Here is a 20,299-nt window from a genome sequence, read left to right as displayed (position 1 = left end):
CACCAACGACGACATGGAGGAGGGGGAGGACAAGGAGAGGGAGGGGCAGGGGATGGGGTACTACCTCGCCTGCGGCGGGGTACGATAGTGAGGCGGTGGCCGCTGAGATGGGGGAGGGGTCCAGTGGGAAAAAGAGGACCGTGTGGAGCACAGAGGAGTGCATCGCGCTTGCGAAGGCGTGGATCAGTATAGTGGAAGATCCATATATCGGGGCTAACCAGCATATCGACAGGAGGTGGTGACACATTAGCCAAAGCTACCTCCAATTCAAACCGCCAGAGGGGAAGCCTCACAACGGAGAACAATGCCGGAAACAGTGGGAGCGGCTGAAGAGGCAGCTCAACCGATTCGCCGGCATTTACACAAACAACCTCCGCTCGGCAACCAGCGGCATGTCTGCCGAGGATGTGAAGCTTCTGTCTTATCATCAGTTCAAAGACGATGCGGCGGGCTTCGGGGAATTCAAATATTAGAAGGTGTATCTTGTGGTGCAGACTTCGGCCAAGTTTACTGCGGGTGTTGAATCTGGTTAGCTGAAGCGGACGAAGATCAACGCCTCCGGGGAGTGCAGTAGCAGTGCTGGTTCCCACGAACTCCCCTCCGCCGAGGCAGAATTGCCGACACCTTCATCGTCGGCCCGCCGCCGTCGCCCGGTGGGGCAAAAGTCCGCGGCGCGGATGGCGAGTGGAAGTGCCAGCGGGTCCGTCGAGGCCCAATCGGCAGCTCCTACCCAAAACGATCCCGAGCTCCCCTCACTTGCCCGCGTCGCGCAACATGAAACCCTGTTACGTGTAATGGTTGAATGACGGACATCAACCGATCGCCATTACAGGTCGTCGATGAAGGATATCATCAATAGTATGCGGCGCGATTTGGGATTGGGAGACATGGCGGAGAGTGGCGACGAGGGGACTACCGGCGGGGACAACGAGGGTACTGGAGCGGGGAATTCGAGCAGTGAGACGACGGTTTTTTTTAACTATGTAATTTTTTTTAATAATTATGTATGTTTTTTTGTACTATGTATGTTTTTTTTAAAAGGGGTTGCAATTTCTCCGTATTTGTGTCGAAATTTTAATTCCGTAAATTGTTTAATTTTGGTGAATTTGTGAATTTTTATTATTGTGGGAAGTTTGTCGGGATGTCCGCCACTGTGCAGTGGGATGTCCTTATGACGTGGCTATGCAGTGGAAAGTCCTTATGACGTGGCAGGAGGTGTTTTTGGGATTTCCGCAGGGATGTCCGCCGGGACATCCGCACCACTTGGATGCTCTAAGAGCATCCGCAGCGGTGGCGGTTGGCGCCACCGCCGTCCGTGCCAGCGGCAAGGCGAAGGACCGCCACCGCTGCAACCGCGCCGCTGGCACGGCGCTGCTCGATGTATCGAGCACGTCCGTGCCAGCGGACGCACACGTGGCGGTCTCCCATTCGCCAACGGCATAGCCGTTGGTTTCAAACATTTTTTTATTTTTTTATTTTTAAAAATCGGATTTTTATTAAAAAATCGATAAAAAATAAAAAAAAAAATTTCACTTCCCCAAAAAATTATATCCGTTTATAACCGTTTTTCCCCACTTTTTTATTTTTTTTTATTTTTTTTACCCCAAAAATACACACTTTCATCTATAAATACCCCCAATTTCACTCCAAAAAATTCACACTTTCACTACACAATTCTCATCATCAATCTCTCATATCCATTTTCATCTTCCTCTCACACCCTACAACACCACTATGTCCGGTAACGACGACAACCCAAGCGGCTCTCACGGTTGGAACCCCGAATGGTTCGGTTCGCAACCGTTTCATAGTCCGGAAACGGAATATTCGGCCCCTCCTCTCACCCAAGATTCGGGCGTTCCGAGTGGCTACCGGCCATACCCAATCGACGATCAAGGTGCCTCCGATGGGCGCTACGGGTGGACACCGGAGCCTAGGCCTCGCGCCCCTTCCCAAATGCCGAATCCTCCATCTCGCGCCGGTGTCCGCACACCGTACTCACCGGCGGAGATGGAAATTTGTTCAAGGCGTACTTGGAAATCTCCGAAGATGCGGTGGTTGGAACGAACCAATCCGGCGATCACTTTTGGTGGCGCGTCTCTAGCCGGTACAATGCACACCGGCCGCCGGGAACGATCGAGCGCAACGAGAGTATGGTGCGCAACTGCATCGGCCGAGCCAACGAAGAAATTGGCAAGTTCAACGGCTATTTCATCCAGGAGTCCCGGAATGCCGGGAGCGGCCGAAGCGAGGTCGACATCATCACCGCCTCGCTGAGCACCTACCAATCCATGAACGGTAAGTCGTTCAAATATCTTAACGTTTGGCAGGAGACGCGGACGCACCCGAAGTATAAGGGAGGCATAACATCCTCCTCTAGCGGCTCCTCCAAACGCTCACGGTCGGCATCCCTATCCGACGCCGGCGAAGAAGTGGCTAGCCAACTCGCCGAAGCTAACTTGGGTAGCCCCGATGCCCAACCAAGCGGTTCCCGACGCCGACCGCAAGGTAGGAAGAAGGCGGCGGCCGAACGACGTCGCGCCGCGACTCCATCTGCCCCTGCTCCCGAACCCGCACCCTATGTTCCACCTCCACCCCCGAACAACTCGTTGTGGGCCCTTTTGGCCCAACTCAATATGGCCGATAGGTCAACTATGACCCCCACGCAACTTCAAACGCACGAGTCCATGATATTGGGTCTCCAAAAACAATTGGGGTTGGTGCCGCCGGATGCGTAGTCTTCCTCGGGTTATATTAGCCAATAATTATGTAATTTTTAATTTTTAGGAGTTTAATTATGTAATTTTTAATTTTTAGTATTTTAATTATGTAATTTTTAATTTTTAGGATTTTAATTATGTCTTTTTATTTTATTTGTAATTTGTTATTTTTATTGTGGTTTTTTTAATGAATTTTAGTATTATGAAAATGTTTTTGTGTAATTGAATTTTATATTAATTGTGCTCGTCCTTGCGGAAGAGCACAGTTGTGGGTGTTGTGCTCTTGCCAGAGAGCAGGCATGAATAGTACCGCCCGGGCCCACAACCGTGCCGCTGGCAAGAGCACGGTTGTGGATGCTCTAACGCCTACTACAATTTTTTGGGCTCTCTTCCCAAAACTCATACTCTGTGGCCCAATCAAGTTTGTTATCATCACAAAATACAAGATCATTTTCCGACATCTTCATCGCATATATTTCCTCGACTAGAAGTGTTTATATAAAAGACCTTTACTCACTAATTTATGTCCTTGCGGATTTCTTTATATAAAAAAATCTCTCGGCTATTCCATCACGATTCCGGTTCCATTATTTTCAAAATGTACAGGCCCACGTCCGAAAAACTCACAGTTTCACTTCATGTTTATTCTCGTGGTTTTACGAGTAACTTCCGGTTCAAGAAACATTGGGCAGCTCTAGTGAGAGAAAAAGGTTACAGATGACAAAACTTTTGGGTTTTTATTTGGACTTTCATTTATTATCCAGAGCCCAAGCACTTAGGCTTTGTTTTATGTCATAAGCCTTTCTTTTATTAGACATATGTGTCCATTAGTCCATTACCATTTATATGGGGCTTTGTATGATCAGTTTTTATCCTTTTTTTTACTGGATATTTGAGTCCATTACCATTTATATAGGGCTTTGTTTTATTAGTTTTTAGCCTTTCTTTTACTGTATTAGATATTTGAGCCCATTACCAATATTTTTTGATATTGGTAAGAGGACCCTATAATCAATGCCTTAAATTATTTTTTTAATAAATAAATCACGAAAGAGATATCTTCAAAAATATGACATTTTGAAGTATGGATCATTATATTCAAGTTTTGCTATTTAAAATCACGGATTAGACATAAACTCCTTATCATTATGTCTATCAATAATCATTTCATTTTGTCATATTTGTTTGTCTTATTTTATCTTTTTACTACTATTTTTAGTAACGGACATTCTTTTAACTTTATATCAATCATATTTTATTAAGTATAAAACTACCATGCACTTTTCACTATCTTTTTTCATTCACTTTTCATTACAATTTTTTAAAATCATGACTGAGTCAAACTGAACCTATTATTTGTGGTGGATTGAGGAAGCACTATTATTTAAACCACACATATTTATGAACATGAACAGGGAAAACTAAATAAAAACTTTTCTTCCCATAACATATAGTATGTATAATCTAATAATCTTTAATGAAACTTACTAAAAAGGTTTTTTTGAAATAGAATTGTAGACAAATGGAGAAATGATATCTTATTTGTATATCAATTAAGAGAGAAATATTCAAAAAATTTTGACTAGTTTCTTTTGGTTTAACATCGCTATTGTATTATCATCTAACTTTTCATAAAATTTGTGAATTGTATTATATATAAAATTAAATATTTTTATGCTATAGTAATTATTAATATTTTAGCACGGACTTATTGGAATTTCTGATTCCGTTACTAAATATTAGAAGTATGTATAAATTATATTGCATATTAATTATGACTTTGCAGGAATTAAAATTAAAATTATTAAATGCAAGACTTTTGTTTCAAATTGTACACTACAAATCGAGTGTAATTATACAAGGCAAGTTGTCATTAACCCACAAATAGAGTAACATGAATTTTTTTAATCTCAATAAAAGTAGGGTAAGTACCTAATGAAACTGAGACACCTAACGATTACTCGATTTGAAGCCCCAATGTGTACATTATTAGATCGAAAATACATAGTAATTTAAAAGATCATTATGTATGTTCCTTATATTATTCTGTCTCTTTATCCATAATTGCACAAATAATAAAAATTCAAGTCCATTTTTTTCTTGTTTGACTGCGACATCTAACGCCATTGAATGCGAAAGTCCAATCTTTTCTATATTTCGGGAAATAAATAAATAAAAATATCTCATCTTTTAAGCCTTTCATCCGCTATCTGTCCCTTTTCACTTTCTTTTAAATGTATATTTAGGATTAATTGTTAATTTTGTCCAATATTTGAGGCATTTATCTGAAAATGTACAACCATTAAGATAATTATCATTTTATACTTATCATTTTGTATTTTAGGAATAAATTGTGATACAAAAAATTCTGCGGATTAGAAAATCGACTTGACAACCAGAATTGTTTTATGAGACGATGGTAAGACAGTAGGGTAGATGATGAGACAATGGAATAATGAGTTGAAATGGAACTTGAAAGTTAATAGTGTGAGATCGAGCGGAAAAGTGTTGAATGAAGAAGACTAATGATTGTGCCACGTGAAATTCAAAAAATACAAAAAACCCCTAAAACTTAATGTTTTTAATTAAAAGTTGCAACCCATCGGGCTGACCCGCAACCCGTTCGGGCCAACCTGTTTAACCCGCCAACCCATTTGGACCAACCCGTTTAGCCCGTTTTGTATTGGGATTATAAAATTATAGCCATAATCCACTAATTTTACTGAACTATACGGATCGACTCACGAGTTTCGGGTTGGATTGAGATCCTTATACATGTTTATGATCAAATCCTAGCAGTCAACTATAGTTGCCGAGAATTAAATGCTTTTCTTACATCTACAGAGAACCAATTCAAGTTTTAGAGAAATCACAATTGTACTTTTAATGCCCATTCTTGAAGACAGTGTTACATTTGTTACTGACATATGTTAAGCCATATAAATTAAATTCGCCCATACATATAATTAAATTATTTTAAAAACTCCAACGAGCTTGACATCGATAGTACCATTCCGAATTTATTCCTCAACGAACTCAAGTAAATTCACCTACATATATAAGGAGGAGTAGGTCCTATATTTATAAATATACGTATACATATATATAAAGTTTTTATATAAAAGAAACCTTTTACAGAGGGACCATGTGATCACTGTGTAACCATTTACTAGTGTTGGTGAGGGCTTCATTTTAGACAGGTACAAGAACCTGCCCTACCATCACCTATTAAATTCAATGTTTATTGCTTTTATAATATCCACAAACAAGAATACTTCTATTAAACATGTTCTAAACTATCATTGATTTGTAAAAATCATTAGCTCATCTTATAATTGAAAGTTAGTTGTATAGGCATGAGCTATCGATTTTCATTATTAACACTCAAATTATAAGCCCAATTGAAAGACTAATTAAGTAGAATTGTGATGTGGAAATACAGTGTAAAAATGGGTTAATTTTTTAAATCCTAAGCTAAGTCTTCCGAATTTTTTAATTAAATTTTCGGTCCCAAAACTCCAAAACACCAATGTTGTTTTCATTGGAAAATAGTACACGTCTGTTTACACATGTTTTTCCTTTTCAAGCCATGTAAAATTTGTGACGGTCCTACTAAACTATCAAGTACTCAAAATTATTATCGAAGGGTTTGTACATTTTCTTGTATAGTAATAATATGGTTAAAGTCGACAGATCAAGATTGAATTGAAAGAAAAAAACAACTATATATGGTTAAAGTCATCAGATCAAAACAGAATTGAAAGAAAAAAAATAACTATATATGCAATTGTTGGCAAATAAAACAAACAAAATATTTCACACTAATGAAAAGAGAACTTGAAACTATTATACTCCCTCCGTATTCAAAAAATATAAACATTTGAAACAACGCGGATTTTAATGCACAATTGGTAAAGTAAGTGAGAAGAATTGGTAAAGTAAGAGATAAGAAAAAAAAGAGTAAAGTAAGAGAGTGGAAGAGAAAAGTAGTTAAAGTAGAGTTAGTGGATTATGGAGTCCATGTCCTAAAATAGAAAGATTCTAAAGTTTCTATATTTAAGTAACGGCCCAAAATGCAAATAGTTGATATTTTTAAAAAAATGGAGGGAGTATATATTAGTAGCGGATCCAGAACATATAATTCGTGGTTAACATAATAAAAGTCATCGATGACATCATATGTTGTTAGAATCTTTTGTTTTTCGCAAGTGCTACAGTCTAATCCGAACTTTTTGCCTGACACCAATGAGGCTCAAGATCATGCCCATGGACCATCTAAAATTGAAGGGGGTGATGTCGAAGATAGCACTACAGACGACATGTATCCCAATGGTGTAGGTGATCATGGATGTGGTAGATATACCAACAATTCCTTATACAAATAAACTAAGATACACGCATCCAGGGACGGAGCGAGGAATTATTTACAGGTGAGGCAAAAATATATATTAAGTTATTTTAAGAATTTGAGAAGGGGCATATATAGAGGATATTTCAAAAAAATTTAAAATTAATAATCAAAATAGTATAAATAATTTTTTCAGCTAGGGCAATTGCCCCTTGTGATGCTCATATGGATCCGTCCCTGCACGCATCCATAGATAAACACACCACACGACCACATCAAAACTTCTGTATTCGAGTATTTAAGAGATCTTAACCAATAAATCTATCGTTGTATAAAAAATGAAAGTAGGGAACGTATAGGTGTTGTACATGGGGCAGAGGCATAGTAGTCGTGAGATCGGCAACAGCTCGAAAGACCGAATGTAATGGAATTTTACGACCCTGCCCTGCCTACATTCATCTTGATATAAGTCTATGTATATAACATAATATGAAACAAAGTTCCCTGCTATACTTATGCAATACATCTCCTATTTCCCTATATCATCAATGTGTATTGAATGCACACTTGTGACATTAAAAATACCCAAATTCAACGAAATGTGACATGAAAATCAAGCCATCCCCATTAATATAAAGCTCCACTGTCTCAACGTAGCACATTACCTCTCTCAACTCTCTCTCTTTCTCACTCTGTAACAGAAGAAGCAGAAATGGGAGAAGAGAAAACCGTCGACGATGCCAAATTCCGGCGATCAATCCGCCTAAAATACGTCAAACTAGGTTACCACTACCTAATCTCCAACGCCATGTACCTCCTGACAATCCCCCTCCTCCTCGCCGCCGCCGCCAAGCTGTCGATGACGCAGGTGGAGGAGCTCCAGCAGCTCTTCAGCTACCACCTCCGCTACAACGTGCTCGCTGTCCTGGCGAGCACGTCCCTCATCGCGGTCCTTGGCACCATCTACCTCATGAGCCGCCCGAGGAAGGTCTACCTCGTCGACTTCGCCTGCTACAAGCCCGACCCCTCCCTCGAGTGCACCCGCCACATGGTGGCCGAAAAGGTCTCTTTCTGTCGTATTTTAAATGCTCAACTTTTTTTATTACCTACGTATCATTAGATGATGACATGAATTTCTGTTTAATTGACAGGTGGCCGCAATTGTCAGTGATGAGAGCGCGGCCTTCATCCGGAAGGTTCTAGAGAGGTCCGGGCTGGGGGACCGGACCTACGCCCTTGGCCTGAAGGACTTCCCGCCAAAACGGCCTTTCGAGTGCGCGCAGGAGGAGGCAGAGATGGTGATATTCGGGTCGATCGACGCGCTATTTGCGAAGACGGAGGTGAATGTGAGGGATATAGGGATTTTGGTGGTGAATATCTCCTCCTTCAACCCGATTCCGTCGCTCGCTTCGATGATCATCAACCGGTATAAGCTCAGGGGCGATATCGTCAGCTGCAATTTGGGCGGGATGGGCTGCAGCGCGGGCCTCATTTCGATTGACCTGGCCAAGCGCCTTCTGCAGGTACTATCAATATTTTTTTCTGCGTCTGATAATTAATTATAGATTATGATTAATGAAGTACTGCGTTTTCATAGGATTAGATGTGACCGGCTAGGATTAGGCCCATTTTGGAATGTGTATATGATTAATTTTAGGGTGGTTGTTTGCATCAATTTGATTTGGTTGAGGACAAGATCTTTTATTAGTGGGTCAATGTTTGGTTTGATTTTAATGTAAAGCATGTTTTTACCTAACTTGTTATAAACATAGGTATTGTGTGAGACTCCAAAGTCAAGATCCGTTTGTTTTCTTCTTTATGTTTATAGTTTCTACAGAAGTATGACTCTTAATCGCTTGTCACAAACCTTTACTCATTGTATGCCGCCTCGAGCCTTTTTCTCATATTGGAATAAATCTCCGGAAATGATTTGGGTTCAAATCTTGGCATTTTATCATATTCTCATTCCCATGCTTGATCATTTGTTCATCGCACCTCCAAATCATTTTTTTCCTTTCACCTTTTAGTAAATTTTGTAAAAAAAATTGTTCAATTTTGAATCGATACTGGTTTTAAAAAATGTGAATGAAATGAAACGTGAATCAAATAAGGGTGGAATGCATGTGCGATCTATGCATCCATTATAGTAAAAAGTAAATGAGATATTTAATGACATGCAGGGTATGGATATATTATTATGATCACAAATTATATTTATGCACCTCTACAACCAAATATAGCAAGCCATGACCTAACTAACTAATTATGTTGTGAAAAAAAACAGGTGCAACCTAACACATACGCCCTAGTAATGAGCATGGAATGCAACACCCACATCTACTACGCCGGCAAGGAGCGCTCCAAGCTCCTCCCCAACTGCCTCTTCCGCATGGGCGGCGCGGCCGTCCTCCTCTCCAACAAGCCCTCCGACCGCCGCCGCTCCAAATACGAGCTCTCCCACACCCTCCGCACCCATAAAGGAGCGGACGACCGCTCCTACAAGTGCGTGGTCCAGGAGGAGGACCCCGAGGGCCACCTCGGGATCTCCCTCTCCCGCGACCTGATGACCGTCGCAGGGGAGGCCCTCCAGACCAACATCACCACCCTCGGCCCCCTCGTCCTCCCCATGTCCGAGCAGCTCCTCTTCCTGGCAACACTCATCGCGAAAAAGCTCCTAAAGATGAAGGTTATGCCCTACGTGCCCGACTTCAAGCTCGCGTTCGAGCACTTCTGCATCCACACGGGCGGGAGGGGCGTGCTGGACGAGCTCGAGAAGAATCTCAATTTGAGCAAGTGGGACATGGAGCCTTCTAGAATGACCTTGTATAGGTTCGGGAACACGTCGAGCAGCTCGCTGTGGTACGTGCTGGCGTACGCTGAGGCGAAGGGGAGGATCAAGAGGGGGGACCGGGTGTGGCAGATTGCGTTCGGGTCGGGTTTTAAGTGCAATAGTGGCGTGTGGAGGGCGCTGAGGACCGTTGATCCGGCTAAGGAGAAGAGCCCGTGGATGGACGAGATCGACGAGTTTCCGGTTCATGTGCCCGTGACTAGTCCTCTTCGACCTTGATTCGTGTCTTCAATTTTAGAAAAATTTGGTTTTACTTAATAATCAAATTAAGAGATGTGGTTGTGTTTCTTGTCTTTTTTCGTTTCTCGATGATGAAGTAAGACGTGCTCGTGAGCTTATTATCATAGGTCGGAACAAGTTGTTAGAATCCCCTTTGTAAAGGGAAAAAAAAGGAAATGTTAGGTCATAGGGTTGGGAAAGTACCATGTTCTTGCAAATTGATTTATATATATATAAATATGGGTGTTAATTTTTCAATATTTTGTTTTGGGAGTGGTTCTGGCAATGGTCCGAACATATCAGATATATTATTAATCTCCTTTTTCTCGGTTTCTGTAATTTTGATTGAGGGGACAGACTACGTGGCAATATATCAATTTTTACGATTTTTGATGAAAAAGAAAAATAATTGTAGAAGAAAATGAGTACTAGCTTGTCTAAAAAGACAAAAAGAAAGAGAGAAAGAAGGAAAAAAGCAAATCATGAATGTGGATCCTTAGAGCATTTACAATGGCGGCGAGCGGACCGTCTAGCCGATTCCCGGCGCTGACCTGTCTGCTCGCCGAACCATTGCAGCAGGCGAGTGCCAAATCGGCGAGAAAAACGGCAAGCGCGCGCCGATTCCCGGGCGCTGGCCGATGCGCTGGCTGATCGGCTGGCCGCCATTGCTGGCTCCCGATCGGCGAGCGATCGGCCAGCCATTTTTTATTTTTTTATTTAATTTTCGAAACACTATATATACGCGATTTGCACGTCATTTTCATTTGCACCACTTGTTTTAACGAGTTTTCTCTCTATCTTAATTTTTGTACAAGAGCAACAACGCGAAATGGAGCACAACAACGAGTCTACTCCAGTGACGAGCGGTACCCGTGGGAAGTGGATGGGGTCTGATGGCCGGGTACTACAACATGTACCCTTGGCAGTAGATGATGCCCGGGATGGCATCCAGGAGTAGTATGCCGGGATGGCAGGGGATGCAGGGCGGGCTGGCGATGCCGGGCGGCAGGGGGTACCTGGGATGCTACCCGGGATGCAGATGATGCCGGGGTGGGCACCCGGGATGCAGATGATGCCGGGGTGGCAGCCGGGGATGCAGGGGATGCCGGGGGGGGACAATGTCTATCGCCCCAGTTTTGATTTTTTGACTGTTTCTTCGCACACATCGACTCCATCGGAGACGCAGTTCACTGGGTGTGATACTTTCTCCTTAGAGGAGTTAGGGATAGATCTCGGGGATGCGGACACTCCCGTTCAAACGGGGGGAGTAGGGCGGGGTCGGGGTGCGCCAAAGAAGAAGAAGGGCAAGGGCAAGAGGGTGGTCGGCGAGTCGTCGCAGCCGGTTGATGACGAGCACGGAGGAAGTGGACGGATGCGGAGAACGTCACGCTGTCCAAGACCCTAAAGGGAGGCCACGCAGCGGGGAGGAGTGCCGGAAGGGGTGGGACCGAATCAGGGCTGCGGTCTCCCGATTTTCGGGCTTGTACACCAACGCCCTCCGCATGTAGACCAGTGGCCAAACTGACGAGGACTGCAGGAGGATAGCAGAGAAAGCCTTCCCCGTGCCCGGGCTTTATAAGGAGTTCACCTACTGGAACTGCTATGAGGTGCTGATGGACTCCGAGAAGTTTCGGGCAGGTGTCGATGCTGGCTGGCCGAAGAAGCAGCGACTGAACTATACCAGTGATTACAGCGGTGGTAGCAGCGGCGATTCCCACGACCTCCCCGAGGATGTTCAGGAGTTCCCGTCCCCTCCCGCGTTTACTCACCGCACTCGCCCGGTTGGTCAAAGGCGGGCGCAACGGGCTCGCCAGGGGTCCCAGGAGGTCCAGTCGGCATCCCCTCCTGTTGGCAAGTCGACAGCCGAGGTCACCTTCTTCGCGCGTCAACAAACGCGGGCTCAGATGTACAAGATCTTAACTAACTGGAAGGCGGCAACTGACCCCGAGGAGAAGAGTTTTCTTTACTCAATGCTCGTGAGTATGCGGGTCATTTTGGATGCCGCCGCGGCACAGTTGGGGGGCTCAGACGCTGGCTCAAATGCCGCAGATTTGGGGGTGCCGGATAGCGGCGACAACGGCGACGACGGCGAGGAGTGAGGCGGGGGGAGGGGCTCGTGTGTGGAAGAGGAGTTTTTTTTTAAATTAATGTAATTTTTTTTAATTAATGTATTTTTTTAATTTTAATATTATTATTGAATTTTCCCGTATCAGTGTCGTAAATTTAATTCCGTATTTTGTGTGATTGTTAATTATTTGTTTTTATAATTTTTTTTAAGTTAGCTTATTGGTTGTCCTGATGATGTGGCAGAAGGAGTTTTTAAATGCTGATGATGTGGCAGAGGAGTTGTAGCTAGCATATGGGTGGCCTATTTACCATTGTGGATGCTCTTAGCCTCGGAAAAAATTGAACACATGTATATTTGTGTAGGTGAAGAAATGCATTTGGATCGAAGAAGTAAATGATGCATTAGATGCTGGTCGGTGGATGCGAGGGTAGGGTAGGGTAGGGTAGGGTAGGGTGGAATTCTACATAACTATGACTAGACCTAGCAAGTAGCATCGACATGCAATTAATAATATGGTTATGAATGTTAATGTTACCCTTCATCAATTTCATCTAACCTTAGATCGGATCCACAACTTAATTTTAGGGGATCCCATGTAAAATAAAGAAAATAAGGAGAAGAGTTTTTTGTATAATAATGAGTAATAATTGTAATTTTGCAATGTACTAATTTTTTTAAAATATCTCAAAACGGCATTGCTTGATGTCTTTTATCTTCGAAGAAAAAAAACAGACTTGAGGGCGACCATGGCGTTTTTAGCCGAATATAAGGGAAAATGAGGCCCGCGTTGTGGTCTTAGGACAGTCATCCCCTCGGTCCCTTATAACGTGCCACTGCTCTAGCATAGGCTTTCTTTTCCAAGCTAAACACTCCATATTCTGCCATATTGATTGAATTCATATTCATCCATGATGCTGGTTTCATTTCATTGCATGGGTTTACTTTTGAAAAGTGAAAATCACATAAGTATCAATTTCTTAAGCTGTTAAGCATCCCTCTTAATTAATTGTGTTCCATGATAAGACTTGTATGTTTGTTTGTTAATTGGTTGCCTATTTATGTTATAAATTATGAGGAATATAATTCCAATTGAAAATTTTCCTCTGCTAACAAGCTTCCACTGATCCACATTGATTTCTCACTCAAAATTGTGCCCCACAAATATTAAGTGACAAAAGACGAAAAAGAAGAAATTTATTAGTATATATAAAAAAAAGAACTCTGAAACTGACTTGCAGAACTGTATGTCTTGGGAGGCATGTTACTGACCTCTTAAAAATGGTGTGATATTTTGCATGTATATATATACTCTATATAGGATAGGGACGTGCGTCAATGCAATTTGAAACAGGCAGACTAACCCGATAAATTTAAAGAGTTAAGATTGGTTAGCTCGCACCTGATTAATCCGTAATTCAAGCAGAGCTAACTCGTAACTTGACGTGTTGGCCCAAAATGTAACCATTTTCTTATCTTCCGCCTTATTTGACAATTAATTCGTCACCTCAAAGATCATTTTGAAAAAACTATTAATTAAATAATTGTTGAATGAATATTCAAATGATAAAACTTTGTTTTTGTTATGTAATACTACTACTATTTCTTTATTTGTGTATATATTTATTCGGGCACACTATGGTGCCACCATAGATAGGATAACAACATAACACCAATACACACCGTTAGATCCGGAAATCCAACATCCAAGATTAAATTTCACGAACAGAATAGAGAATATTGTCTAGTGTCTTAGGAATTGCTGTCGTGGGCATTTTAGTAATTTCATATATTTAAAATAGAATCAAATTGGGGATCCAAAAGTAGCGCCACTCTTCAAATCCCCTTCTCCCACACGGCGATTTTTCTTCATTCTGCCGCCTCCGATATTCACAAATCAAGAGAACCCTAATTCACTAAATCCCGCCGCCTCCGCCTCTACACCGAGAATCTTCGATTTCCAGCCACCACTACACCGTGAATCGCGCGATTTACTGCTAATTTCAGGAATTCCGAACGCCTATAACAACTAAACGGCGAAATTAGTCCACAAGGTATGTTAATCAGATTCCGTTTTGTGTTGATCGAAATAGGTTTCGAGAATGTTACTCTGTTTGTGTATGCAAATTTATGTATGTGTTTATCGATTTTTGTTCATGTTTCCTTGATGTTGCTGTGAGATTTAAGTATTATTCATTCAATTTATGCGTTGTTTAATGTTTGGATCTGAGGTTTTTGCAAAATTTAGGTTGATGTTTTGGAAACCCTAGATCAACGAAATTTTAATATGATGTTTTGAAATTTTGGTTGATGTGAGCTACTGTAACCATCGATTTTGGTTGATGTGCCATCGATTTTTACTCAATTAATCTCGATTTGTGGATGATTTGGTTGTTGGTTTGTTGTTAAAATATAGACACTGGATTTTTTTGGATATTACTTGTATGATGGACGATATTTAATTGTTATTCTTGGTTTAATGCTGTGATAGAAGAATTATAATGACAAGAAAGAGAACAAGAACCGAAATGGATGAGGACGAGGTTTAACACAGCAGTATGAGAAGAAACGTGGATGAGGCTGAAACAAGTAATAGTGAAAGGAATATGAATGAAGAAGAGATTGAAGAAAGCAGCAGCAGCAGAATGAATGAAGATGAAACACAATCTGTACAGGAGAGTAGGAGGGAGAGTGGAGATTGAGGTTTAGGTATTGGAACTTAATTTCATACGTGATTTGGATAACCACGTACATTAGATATTTTATTGTGTAACAATGAAAATAAGTTACTTTAATAATATACTCCCCCGTCCCTAAAAAATCGTCACATTTCATTTTCTGCACTCGTTTTGAAAAAATGATACTCCCTCCGTCCCTCTGTAGTAGAGGCGTTTCATTTTCATCACTCGTTTTGAAAAAATGGTAATAAATAACTAGAATAGAGAAAATGTAAATTAAGAGAAAGAATAATATAGTGAAGACTCTTAACTATATTATTCTCTTTTTTACTTTACTTTCTCTCCACTTTAACTATTTATTATAATTTTTCCAAAACGAGTGCTCAAAATGAAACGCCTCAACTACAGAGGGACGGAGGGAGTAATAAATAGTTAAAGTGAAAAAAGAGTAAAGTAAAAGAGAGAATAAGTAGAGAAGACTCTTATCTACTTATTCTCTCTTTTACTTTATTCTTTTTTTTTTCACTTTAACCATTTATTATCCACTCTATATGGCCATAATGTGGGCAGCTATATAAATCTAATATTACTCCTACTATTTAAAGGTTGTACTTTCAAGCATGTTTTCACAACTCAAAAACTAATTTTATATTCTATACTTGTACAACTTTTAACATAGCCACAGATCGGTGTTAGAGCAATTCCAAGGAGGAGTAAATGAAAAGGGTATATATATCCTTCGCTTACCTTCTCAAAAAGTGATATTTGCCTTTCCAAAAAGTGATCACTGAGATATTTGTAAGTGATCATGCGATTACATTTGTACGAACATACAGTGTGATCACAGGTGTACTCGCCAACAACGTGATTTTTTAAACTTATTAATGTGATCACTGTTTTGCTGGCCTGCAATGGGAAATATATTTAGATTTTCTGGCCACAATGTATACTTTAAGTTTATTAAATTGACGAATTAATGATAATAGCTAAATAAAAATTAATAATTACGATTATCCGGGACAAAGTCACCCCATATTTTCTATGAATTGTTTAGAGATCTTTTGTGGTGTTTATCTTCCTCTGTAAAGACATATTTGGTTAACCAGTTTGGTTAAATTCATTAACGTCGTTAATTACTTTGTCTTTATTGAGTAGTATCACCGTGTGTAACTTGCATTTCATAAAACATTCCTCCTCAAAATGTGTTGTGAACGGGAAGATGTCCATGTATCATCATGCTCTATCTTGCATTAATTAATTGGATAATTGAACTGATGAGCTCATAAGGGAGAAACACAAAGTTTGACAATTTTTGCTGTTTGTTTTTAAAGAAAGGGCTACAGTCATGAATGAGCTTGAAGATGCAGTAGCTAGTACAATTGCTCAACGTGAAATAGTATATATGTATTATTCATGATAACTTAAAACCCATTGTCTCAGAAATATTTTATGTGTATGGTGTAATTTCCCCGAAACTTGAAACTTAAAATCCTTCGGGATGTATGTTTGTAAAGTTATGGATTCTTGGCACATAGCACAAATTAGATTTCTGGTTTAGTTTTTGTGATGTAGAATGATACTATTAGTTTTTTTTTGCTATCTTGACCGAAGGTTTTTGTGATGTAAAATGCTTTCGTGTTTTCCAACAAATAAAGATGCAGAGTTGCAGCTAAAAAGATAAAGAAAGAGGATATTGATAAAGGGTTGAAGTTTACAGGTATGGTTATTGTTTAGTTATTGTTGTAGCTCGGGATGTTCGCTCACCTTTCTAATTTCTAATTGAACTGATGAGCTCATAAGGGGAGAAACTCTTAAGTATGACAATTTTTGCTGTTTGTTTTTAAAGAAGGGGCTTCATCCATGAATGAGCATGAAGATGCAGTAGCTATTACAATTGCTCAAAATGTTAAACAGTTATATATGACACCTTTGAATGATAACTTAAAACCTTTTGTATTTGATGAAATATTTTGTATGTATGGTGTATAGGCGTGCACACGGTTCAGGAACCGCCGGTTCTGACGGTTCATGAAATGCATGAACCGGAACCGGCCCGCCTAGGGTCCCGGCGGTTCCGGTTCTAGTTCAAAAAACCGGCGGTTCAAAACCGCCAGTTTTCGGCCTGAACCGGCGGTTTCGGGCCGGTTCGGCGGTTCGGCTATTTTTTTTTTTTTTGCATTTTTCGATTAAATTACGACTCCAGCGTGTAATATTTATTCAACTTAAAATTAAATTACATTTCACTTTCGAAAGTTGTATCATCATATACAGTGTTCCCCTTTTTCGTAGGTGAGTTTTGGTGATGAGACATCTATTTTGTTTTGCATTAATTGTATTTGTTTATGCATGAAATGTGCGTAAATAAAATTCAAAAAAGTACGATGAAAGTTGCAATTTTATTGAAATTACACGTTTACAAGTTACAACAATTACAAATCGAAAAATTTAAATACAAGTTACAACAATTACAACTTTACAAGTTACAACAATTACAAATCGAGACTACTACTAGTCAACAACGAAGCTAATTAAAAATGACAAAAAGACTTAGAAGTTCTTATTAAAAAAATTATAAGTATATATACTCTTAATCGGCGAAGGAGATCTTTCTACATAACTAAATTAAAGACACCTTTAGCAATTCAACTTTAAATGTTGAGTTTAGTCTAACAATCAACAATTATAGTAGAATTGTCAAAAGTTTCCCGAATTTAGCCGTATAGAGAAATCTACTTCATCGACTAGAGTATATACAAATACAATTATGTAATTGTATTTGCATATTTTTAAAATAGAAACAAATGGGAAAAAAAGAAATAAAGGAAAAAGGACTTGAACTCAACTTAAATTTTAAATTTAAGTTGAGATGCCTACGTATCCCCAATGCTCATTTGCATTAGGGAATCAAAGCTCACGTAGTTCTCTTACCTTACTTACCTATTTGGCTTGGCCGGCTGCGGCTTACGGTTGGCCTACGATTCATCCCCGGTGAATTCATCTTGTGATCCCTCCTGACGATCATCCCAATCATTTTCTTGTTCTCTGACGTCGGTTTTGGTCCAATCATCAAGTAACATCACGACTTCCATATTTTTCGCCGAGAGCTTACTTCATGATTCATCCAACACACGCGAGCCAACACTAAAAGCAGACTCGACGGCGACAGTGGATGCCGGAACAGAGAAAATCTCCTTGGCCATTGACGCAAGGATGGGAAAATCTTTCTCGTGGGTTCCCCACCAATCGAGGACGTCGATTTAGGAGAGAGGAGTAGGACCTTCATCACCAAATGAAAAGAGTGAATCGAAATATAAATCCAATTCACTTACCATACCTGAGTTCCTTCCGCCGGTGTTGTAGCTGTATAGGTCGGCTAGTTGGGACGCGGCGTCGGGGTCATCATAATCGGCTTGAAATGCAAAGCCATAGTTACGTTGTGGAGGAGGGGGGGTCTTCTGACTTGGTGGGTGTTGTTATACTTGGTTTCATATTCGGTGTAGAGAGCGCGCAAGTTATACTCGAAGGTTTATTGGACAATGGACCGGTTCGGGAGGGTTATTTGAAAGGTTTCTGAGAGGTCTACTCCAAATTCGTCACTGGTATCGGATTGGATTGCTTGAAGGGGACCAAGATCAATTGAACTCAAATTGTTATAATAAAACTCCAAAATCCTAGAGGTACCGACTAATTTCCATTTTGGATCCAATACATTTGCAATCAAAAACACGGTTGGAACCTCACTGAAATACTTGAGTCATTTTTCAATTATGTAACATAAGACACACATTAGCTCAGAGGAAGAGGAAACATTTTTCATTTCAGTTTTAAAACCAAGGGATATGTACATGCAATGCTCTAAAACACGAACAGCAGTGCAGTAATAAACACCCGACAATTCAACAGTGGCCTTTTTAGAAATTTTAAACAATTTAAATAAAGCCACACTGTGTTGCCAACAACTATGCGAAGGATATAAATCATGAACGGGATATGTTCTATAAAAATCACATAAAGCATCTTTATGTGTCAAAGTAGAATTCAGACAATCATATGTCGAATTCCATCTATAAAACACATCCATAGTAAAATTCGTATACCTGACATTCTTTTGATGGCAATATTTCTTCCATGCTTTGTCAATAGCTGGCTTTTGTTGGATTAATCTAATTGCAGTTCTAATAGGAGAAACATGCTTTTGCCATAATTCAAGCGCATCTTGTACACATAAATTTAAAATATGACAAATGCATCGTTGATGAAAATACTTACCTCCAATTATCGGTGTACAAGCCGCAATCAAATCGCCAATACTTGCGGTGTTGACAGTTGCATTATCAAAACCGATAGAAAATATCTTGTTGCATAATTGAAACTCATTTAAAACTTGTATAATCAAAGAAGCAATTTCGGGTGCAGTGTGTGGAGTTTCAAATTCTCTAAAACCTATTAAACGCCTGTTTAAAGTCCAACTATTGTCCACAAAGTGAATCGTAATGCACATGTATGAATGACGGTTAAAACAATCCGTGCACACATCGGAGCAAGTGTTCACTCTGTGGCCCAAGTTGACTAAATAACGTGATAATTCTACCTTTTTCTCCAAACATTGCCGAACAGTAGATCGTTGCACAGTCATTCTACCAATTCTCTTGATTGCTACGTTCAAACCACTTTGCATAGTAACCTCAAATTTTTTGTCATCATAAACGTTAAAAGGAAAGTGCTTCATTGCCGCCCATCTAGTCATAACATCAGAAAAAAAATTTGATCATATTTAAACAGAGGCGTACCTGACGAACCCGAGCCGCCGGGCCCGGGTTGGAAGTTGAGTTGGGCTTGGGTAAAGGTAGTGCCGCGTTCTACCGGATGCTTCATCACCAAATGGCGCCGGAGGGTGTCATATCCTCCACCACTCGCAAATTTGTACACTTTATCGCAATAGTTGCAGTAAGCATGAAACGCCGATGTCTCTTCTTGAGAGGTCGGCTCATGAGGACTTGGAATCACCACCGCGACCTTCTTGTAGTGTTTGACAAAAATGTCAGATTTCAAAGCTTTTGCCGTGTTAGTGGGTGGAGGAGGGGGAGGCATCTCCTCATTTCCGCCGGTGCTAGACGGAATACGAGAATGAGATCTATCCTCGTCGTTGGTGTCCGAGTCCGATGATATACCAACGTCGAACTCGTCAGCTTGTTGGGAACCACCTCTCCTACCCCCCCTTGTTGCATTTCAGCGAGTAGCATGGCGGTCCTATGGTTTTCTTCTATCTACAAATATTATATAAGTTGAAGTTATAAGTATGAACGCAAAAAAAATTATGAACTCAATTTTATGAAATTATGAAATATGAATTGGAAAAATAATTTTTCATTACTTACTTGCATGCGTTCAGCCTGTACTCGGGACACCTCTTCCATAATT

The 20,299-nt window shown here is 40.4% G+C and overlaps 1 protein-coding gene across 1 annotated transcript; it reads left to right on the top strand.

Moving 5' to 3' along the window:
- The first annotated feature begins 7,573 nt into the window (after positions 1-7,573).
- Positions 7,574-10,393, top strand: LOC121773633 (3-ketoacyl-CoA synthase 11-like). The gene is made up of 3 exons (XM_042170528.1): positions 7,574-8,131; positions 8,220-8,591; positions 9,353-10,393. The coding sequence occupies exons 1-3, from the start codon at positions 7,781-7,783 to the stop codon at positions 10,133-10,135; spliced, it is 1,506 nt and encodes a 501-aa protein (XP_042026462.1). The 5' UTR covers positions 7,574-7,780; the 3' UTR covers positions 10,136-10,393.
- The last annotated feature ends 9,906 nt before the right edge of the window (positions 10,394-20,299 follow it).

Source organism: Salvia splendens, chromosome 17 (genome assembly GCF_004379255.2).
Source record: "Salvia splendens isolate huo1 chromosome 17, SspV2, whole genome shotgun sequence".
NCBI lineage: Eukaryota > Viridiplantae > Streptophyta > Magnoliopsida > Lamiales > Lamiaceae > Salvia > Salvia splendens.
The sequence above is the reverse complement of the archived record's forward strand: the minus strand, read 5'-3'. Positions and strand labels throughout refer to the sequence as shown.